Source organism: Gallus gallus, chromosome 27 (assembly GCF_016699485.2).
Source record: "Gallus gallus isolate bGalGal1 chromosome 27, bGalGal1.mat.broiler.GRCg7b, whole genome shotgun sequence".
Classification (NCBI taxonomy): domain Eukaryota; kingdom Metazoa; phylum Chordata; class Aves; order Galliformes; family Phasianidae; genus Gallus; species Gallus gallus.
The window spans coordinates 3,397,189-3,405,368 of NC_052558.1; the positions used below are offsets into that span (position 1 = coordinate 3,397,189).

Genomic DNA, 8,180 nt, shown 5'->3' on the forward strand with positions numbered 1-8,180 from the left:
TGCAGCCTCGATGCGTTTCTAAATCTTCTTTTTTTTTCTCTCCTTTCTCTCCGCTTTTTTTATGGTAGCAACTCGGAGATCGTTATTCTCCGATTCCCTTTCAGGGCTGCAGTTCGCTTCCTCGCTTGTTTGTTGGTTCGTTTGGAAGCTTTTCGTCTTTGCATCCTCACATCAGCCGTGGGGCAGCGCGGGCAGACGGGCGCGCTCGGTTTGACGGTCTCCGTTTATACCTCTATGCGCGGGGATATCAGAAACCCCGAAGCAACACGGGGACACCGCACCCCGTTGGCATCACCTCGGCTTTGACACTCCGCTCCTTCTGCCGTGGGCTCAGCGAGAGGTAATTCCGCCTCTAAATTCGTTTGACGTTTTATTGCTCGTGGAGGGAGAGAAGTGCCGGGAAAGTGCATCTCTCTATTAAAGAAATAAACAAGAAAATACGTAAAATAAAATGAGAAACCCCACCAAAACAAAACCAAACAGAAGCTAAGACCCGCTCAGCCCTGCGGGAAGCAGGTAGTGAGAAATACAACCCAAAATCTCTTTCCACTGATTTTTAACATAATGGGCGCTCTAAAGGGCAATTTTTCACTTTTTTTTTTTTTTTTTTTAAAGAAGAAAATCCTTTCTTTGGGGCAGCTACGAAAAGAAAACAATAGAAGAAAAAAAGATATTCAGAGCTTACAGAAGGAAGAGAGAGAAAGGGAAGGAACTTGTCATAAAAAAAGGAAAATTCAGTGCAGTGTGCTGCAATAAAAGAATATGACCGCTATAAAACTTTATAGGGTATAAATTTCTGAAGGTTAAGGAACTAAACGGCTGTAAAGCAAACAGTGCAAGAAAACTTTCAGGAACTCCTAAATTACTACAACGACTTGGGAATGTGGGGAAACCCAACGCGTAAATGCTCTTATTTCTGCTTCGGTCGCATATAAAGTTCCCTTCTTTATTCTTGTTTTGTTTTGTTTTGTTTTGCTTTGCTTTTTCCTAACGGAGGGGGGAGTTAAAAAATAAGAGATAAGTTGGGGGGAGAGAAAAGGTGGGGAGGGACTTTGGCTAATTTATTCTTCTCCTGCAGTTGCCGTGAAAATCCCGCACTCTGGATGATACCCTTTGTTCTTTTTTTTTTTTTCCCTTTTCTTTCTTTTTTTTTTTTTTTCTCTCTCTCTTTTTTTTTTTCTTTCTCTTTCTTTAAAGCAATTCCAGGCTGCCAGAATGCAGAGCCGTGCACACAACAACACACCCAGGGGCACCCCCGCACTCACACACTCCAAGTTCTGGCGAGACGTCTGGGCTTGGGAAGCTCTTTATCGGTTTACAGCCCTGGCCTTCCCCCTCCAGAGCAGAATGACCAATTGTTTAGTCTCGGAATTTGAAACAATAGTGGTTTTCAAAAGCAACCCCATTTTGTCTCTTTTATTGCTAGCAGAGCGGCTGGATGATGGGGCTCTCGGAGCGCAACACTCCAACGCTGCGAAGAGAGGAGGACGAAGTCCATTTTTCTTTTCCTTGCCCTCTCCCTTCCCCACCTCCCTTCCTTGGCAGCTCCATGCCCCCCAAACCCAACTCTGCCCCGCACGGAGACCCCCTGCACCCCCAGCAGCGCTGCAGTACCGCGCTTGGCCGCGAGGTGGCGCCATTGCTCCACGATTGACGCGCGCCCCCCGCGCCCCGCGGCGGTGCTCCGCGCAACACCTTGATTTCATTAGCGGCAGCACCGCGCCGCTGCTGGCGAGCAGGAACCATCCCGAGGCATAAAATATAGGATTAATTATAGCTGTTTTGCCGATTTTATAGGTTACATCTATTTTTCTTTTCTTTCTTTCTTTCTTTTTTTTTTTTTCCTCCGAGGGTGAATTGTGTGATGCTCAAAGAAAAAAAAAATAGAGGAGGGGAGTTAATCTGTCGGCTGGGATGGAGTGAGAGGTGGGACACGCATCTATTTTCAATGTTCATTTAAAGGGGAGAAAATGTATCGGTTTTGTCTTCTGCGAGTTCGGATGGAGGTGGGAGGACAACTTAATTGTCTCCAAACCGAAGATTTACGTTTGGAGGACTGAAAAGGAGAGTGGATTGGAGAGTAAGGGCAGAAACGGGCACGCAGCATCGGGATATTTTTCCCTGGCGCTGTACCCTGGCCGTTAGGATGTTCTGTGCGATCTCAGCTCTTCGTTTTATACGTTTTAGATTCATAACCATCGCCCAAAAGCGCGCTTTGTGGAATTTAGCTCTTGCTCTTTTTGGTAGCGCTGCCGCTTCTTCATGCCCAAAGACTCCACTTAACAAGCTTGAACTGTTCTTAAATGTCACAAAATAGTCGATCTCAAACACGATGAACTTACAGCGCTTTATAACGCGCGTAATTCCTTCGTTAACGCAACAGCACCAAAACGCAAACTTTTAGCCCTATTAATTCACTTTTATTTCGGCCTTATTTCCCCCCCCATCACATCTACAAAGCAACCACCGTGCAGACGCTCCAACCCTTCCGTTCAGCCCCGGATAACAACGCAGTACGAAAAGCCGGCAAACGTGGCAGGAGAGTTTTCCTCTCGAATCGATGCGGCTTTGCTTTGGCTGAAGTTGTGCGGGGAAAACCGTTCCCCGATCTGCAGCGTTCTGCTGAATAACGCCCCAAAGTTACAGCGATGCGCACACGGGAACGGCTCTCGCAGCGATTCCAGGCGTTGTCCAAAGAGGGAAAGTCTCAACACCTCGAGACTCCATCTCAAACCTATCCAATGAGACGCACGTGGGAAGAGATGCGGATAAAACAACAATAATAATAATAGTAATAAAGCAGACGGGGGGAAATCGTGCCCTCGTGCTCCCGTGAAAGCGCAGAGCAGCGTAAAGTTAAGGTTTACCTAACAGAGGGTTCGGGGCCGTTCTTTTGCCTTCCTTTCCCGTGGATTCCCAATAAATCTCTCCTCCGTTGGGTCTTTATAAATTACCTCTCCCGCACACACCCCACACACATCCGCACCCGCTCGGCTTTTTTTCCTTCTCCCCCCCCCCCCCCCCCCCCCCCCCCTTAGAATAGAAACATTTTCCTTTCATCGGGAATCTGAGTACAGTAGATGAGTGATTTAAGATCAGTATTGATTTGCAGTGCATTGATGAGTTACCGTCACATCACGACCATAAAATCCTACCGCCCTTTCTAAAACGCGAACTTCCAACAACAACTTTCCCCTCTCTCCTTCTCGGGGCTCCGTTTAGGAATGGGAACCGCTGTGGGTTTTAATTTTACCACCATCAGTGGGTGCGGGAACGGCTGCAAAGGCACAGAGAGGGACGCGAAACCTTTGCTGGGTTTTCTTTGGCCAATTCAGTGTTTTGCTGCGTTGAAAATCCGAGCACCGCGCATCCCTACGCTGCGCTGTTCAGCTCTGTTTCCTTACGCGCACCATTTCTGGGCTTTTATGTGCGAAGATGAAACCAAAATCTGCTCAATCGACGATAAAAGTGTGGAGAAAAATAAAATGTTAACTTGCCTTTTAGGGGGGGAAAAGCCTTAATTATACCACTGCAAGTACTCCAACAACAATAATTACTTGAAAAGGCTCTTAGACTCGGCTCAAATTATCCCTGCTCAAAAGAGGCGAAACGTGTTTACTTAAATTATTTCTCTAAGGGTGCTTTTAAAGTTTTATTCCGTTATTATCTTTGTTTTCTTTCTTTCTCCCTTCCTCTCTTTCTTCCCCCGTACCTTCATTCCCCGCCAGCTCCCACCGCCAATTTTAATGCAGGCATTTTTACCACCACCCAAACGAAGTGACCAAAACCAGGGCAACTTTTTCTCCTCTTTCCTTTTCACGTTGTTTACGGCTGAAAACCGCCCCTCCGCTCGAGGCAAGCTGAAGGAAAAGGGCTTTTCTACGCTTTGCTTCACCCAACGCCGTGCGGGCGGCTGCAGAGCAAAGCGGGGATCTCAGGACGAGGGGGGAAAGCGGAGTGTTTGGAAGTGCCTTTGAGTTGTGTTGGAGGAGGAAGGGTCGGAAAGCGGAGCGGGCATTGCGAAGGGGGACAGCGTTGGGGTGGGAGGGGTTGGGGCCGTTATTAGCTGGAATGCGTCTCCGTAATATATATTTGCTGAGTGCGAGAAATGGATTTCCAAATCTACCCCCTGTGTGCTTTCGATGGTGGGAAATCGCAGCGTTGGCATCTTAGGGGGTGAGTTTGCTCCGCTGTTACGCCCATAAAACAGACGGGCTCGCTCTCGTTTCCCCTCTGCCACCCCCCCCGCCCCCCCCCAACCTCTTCTCCCCATCTTTCCTGATAAGTCTCAACCAACAACAACAACAAAAAAGAGAAGTTGTTGAGGTGGGGGCGAAGTGAGGAAGCGGCCATCAGTGACCGAGCATAGAGGTTCTGCTCCGGAGGTGATAAGAGAAACAATACTCGGAGTTCGCAATCATCCCCGACCACATCTTTGAGGAGTCCTCGGCGTGAGGAGGGCACGAGGGAGGGGGGGGGGGGAGGGGGGGGGGCTGCGAGAGAAGCACCAAAAGTCAATGTTATATACGAAAAACCATAATCATTTTAATTCAATATTGACACCTCCACATCTCGCCGTAATGCGGACGAGTCCAATCGAAACCTCTGTTTTATAGCAGTAGAGGAAAGAACTCGTAAAATCCTAACGGCTTTTATGTAGTGCGGTATAAACAACAACAACATCCCCGGCTTTATGGCGTTTTATAGTTTGTTAAACAGTTTACAGCCTTTTTTGGGGCTATTACAAATGCAATTCCCTTCATGCGATAGTTAAACCTTTATCAATAATAAGGAAATTGATCATTAAAATGTTAAATATGACTACCTCGTTTGTTTTAAAATATGTTTAGGGTAAGAAGCTGTATGATTTGATAACTTGTATTAAAATACCAATTACATTTATAGGACCTTTTAAAACTGCTAGCAATTAAATCGTGTTCTTTTACAGTTTTCCAAAGCGACCCTGACATTTAAAAAGGCTAAAACTGCCTCGTTAAAATTTCGAAATTAACGACTGGCAGCGCTTCTCTTTCATTTTCCAGCACTCCCCAAAAATCAATCTTTGGGGTGGTCGAGGTGCGTGATTTGTTGTGAGGCGAGCGATATCTCATTAATGTAGGTAGTTAAACATATTTAATCCGTATATTCACCCCACCTCCTCTCCGTCTCCCTCCCGCTCCCTCTCTCTCTCTCTCTCTCGCTCCCCCTCGCTTGCTTTTCCTTCTTTATTCTCTCACACTCTTCCTTTCACAATCATGCAGTGCAGAGTCCGTGTGGAGTAAGGAGAAGCCAATAGGATGAGGTTTTGGTAATAGATGCAAATGATCATGAAAAGACACTGCAAAATATGAAACAACTCATTTGCGCTGAAGTAAATCACTGAAAACTGTTTATGAACTGGCATCTCTTCTTGGAAATGTAAAGCGAGAACTCTTTAAGTGGCGATTTTTTTTTTTTTTTTTTTTTTTTTTAGGGGTGGGGGGGGAGGAAAGAATTCAGTGCCATGCAGGCTTAGAGTTTTGATTATATCCTCCTTTTATATTCCTGGAAATCACAAACTGTCGTCGCTTAGCATCTTAGCGCTTTCTTTTTTTGCTAATAGATTCCCGTGCTTTGCTTCGGTTGGCTTTTCTTTTTTTTTTTTTTTTTTTTCTCCTTTCTTTTTTTTTTTTTTCCTCCTCCTCCGTACAAATATTATTATTTAAATTAAGATGAGCTCCTATTTTGTCAACTCACTCTTCTCCAAATACAAAACCGGGGACTCGTTGCGTCCCAATTACTATGACTGCGGGTTCGCTCAGGATCTTGGGGGCAGACCCACGGTGGTGTACGGACCCAGCACGGGGGGCACCTTCCAGCATCCGACCCAAATCCAGGAGTTCTACCACGGAGCATCCTCACTCTCCAGCTCCCCTTACCAACAGAATCCCTGCGCCGTGGCGTGCCATGGGGACCCGAGCAACTTCTATGGCTACGACCCTTTGCAAAGGCAGAGCCTCTTCAGCGCCCAGGAGTCGGACTTGGTGCAGTACACGGACTGCAAGCTTGCTGCCAGCGGCCTTGGAGAGGAGGCGGAGAGCTCGGAGCAGAGCCCTTCTCCGACCCAGCTTTTCCCCTGGATGCGACCGCAAGGTGAGGCGAGATGGGAAGGACAACGAAGAGGCATTTCCTGAGCCCATAAAGTATCCCTCCTTCCTTTCTTTCTGCCCCTCTTCCTTTCTTTCTGCCCCTCTTTCTTTCTGCCCCCCTTTCTTTCTCTCTCTCATTTTCTTTCCTTTCTTTCTTTCTCCCTTTCTCCCTTTCTTTCTTTCGCTCCCCTTTTCTTCCCCAATGACTGTATTTTAGTGCTTTATGGGGGTAAACTTTTGCACTTGTAAATTGCTTTATAGTTTAATTACCCTGAAGGAGCCCTTTTCTTCTGGGGGCTGAACGAGCCGGGCTTTCAGTGGAAGGAAACGTCCTTAAAGTTTATGGCACTTTTATAGCCTTAAGAAAGCCCCTTCATTTTTTTGTTTCGCGTTTGATTCGGGATTTCGGCGGTGCTGTTCGCTCTCCCCGGGCTGCGGTTCTTTTTTGTGCCCTTGCATCCCCCGGAGCCGGAGCTGTTGTTGTTGTTGTTCGGGTAATAAGGAGTGCGCGAGTGGAGGAGGCTTTGCTGGGCTGCTCGGAGTGGGCTCGCGGTGACCCTCCCCCCCCTCCCACCACCATCACCCTGTTCCTTTCGAACCATCTCCCCCTTTATAATATCATAGAGCAGCCTTTCCTCTCGCTCTTTGCTTCCTGCCTCGCTTCTGCGAGTCCTTTCTCCCCCCCCCCCCCCCCCCCCAACCTCCTCTATGTGTGTGTGTGTGTGAGTGTGTGTGTGTGTGTGTGAGTGTGTGTGCCCATTCCCGAGCCTGGTTTATGTATCTTTCAACCTCCTCTTCTTCCCCTTTCCACCCAACCTTTGCAATTCCCCAGCAGCCGCTGGACGGAGGAGGGGGAGGCAAACCTACAGCCGCTACCAGACGCTGGAACTGGAGAAGGAATTTCTATTTAATCCCTACCTGACCCGCAAACGGAGGATCGAGGTCTCGCATGCCCTGGGATTGACAGAAAGGCAGGTCAAAATCTGGTTCCAGAACAGGAGGATGAAATGGAAAAAGGAAAACAACAAAGACAAGTTTCCCAGCAGCAAATGCGAGCAGGAAGAACTGGAAAAACAGAAAATGGAAAGAGCCCAGGAGGTGGACGAGGAAGGGGAAGCACAGAAGGCGGACAAGAAATAAAAAGGAGTTTTGAGGACTGAAAGGAGAGCGCTGCTGGGGTAGAAGAGCCCCCGAGCCCCACGTTAATGGTAGTTAATGTAAGGGAGGGGTGTTGGGGAGGGGGGGGGGGGGACCAACAGTGCATAGAAAAGAGAAAGAAAGGGGAAAAAAAAAAAAACAAGGGAAAAAAAAAAAACCCTTTTATTGCTGTAAAACAATATAGCTGTAAGCACCACTTTCCTGATTATCCTTTGATACAATGAACAGTTATGCAAAAGCGCCGTGGAGCTCTGCCCTGCCTTTTGCCAGTTATTAACTAGTGGTAGTGTAACGCAATAGCTTATGTAAAACATGACTGTGAAATCTTCTCTCTCTCTCTCTCTCCCTCTCTGTCTTTCTGTCTCTTTCTTCTTTCCTGGGGGGGGTGGAGGGAGGGGGGGGGGGGGGGGTTGGTTAACATAGCTTTCAATGCTATAGGAGTTCTGTGAAATTACATTCGTGCACTTTTTTTTTTTCCCTTTAATTATTATTAGTTTCCACTTTTTTTTTTGTTTTTAATGTTTCTTTGCGCTTTATCTGTATGTACTGGAGGTAGCTATCGAGACAAACATCCCAACAACATGAAACTGCCTATTTATGCTATAGTTATCTCTCTTTCTCTCTCTCTCTCTCTCTCTTTACTTTCCTTCCCTCTGTACTTTTGTTCGCTTCGGGATTTTTTCCTTTTCTGTTTGTTTGTTTGTTTACGATTTTTAAATGTCTCTTAAAAAAAAAACAAAAACAAAAAAAAAGCGAAAAATAAGGGAAAAAAATAAGAAAAAAAGACCACGAAAAAAAAGCGTTTTTTCTCTCCTTTAGTTAGCATGCGCACAGTGAAGCAAGTTGTAAAGTGATCCTTAGGTTAACTGTGAAAAAGAATGTATACTGTATACG

General features: G+C 46.6%; 1 protein-coding gene across 1 annotated transcript; it reads left to right on the forward strand.

Moving 5' to 3' along the window:
- The first annotated feature begins 5,670 nt into the window (after nt 1–5,670).
- HOXB8 (homeobox B8) lies at nt 5,671–7,320 on the forward strand. Its single transcript, NM_204911.2, is given in 2 exon segments — nt 5,671–6,132; nt 6,964–7,320. Coding segments are annotated over 2 exon segments (726 nt in total). The 5' UTR covers nt 5,671–5,711; the 3' UTR covers nt 7,269–7,320.
- Nucleotides 7,321–8,180: the final 860 nt, after the last annotated feature.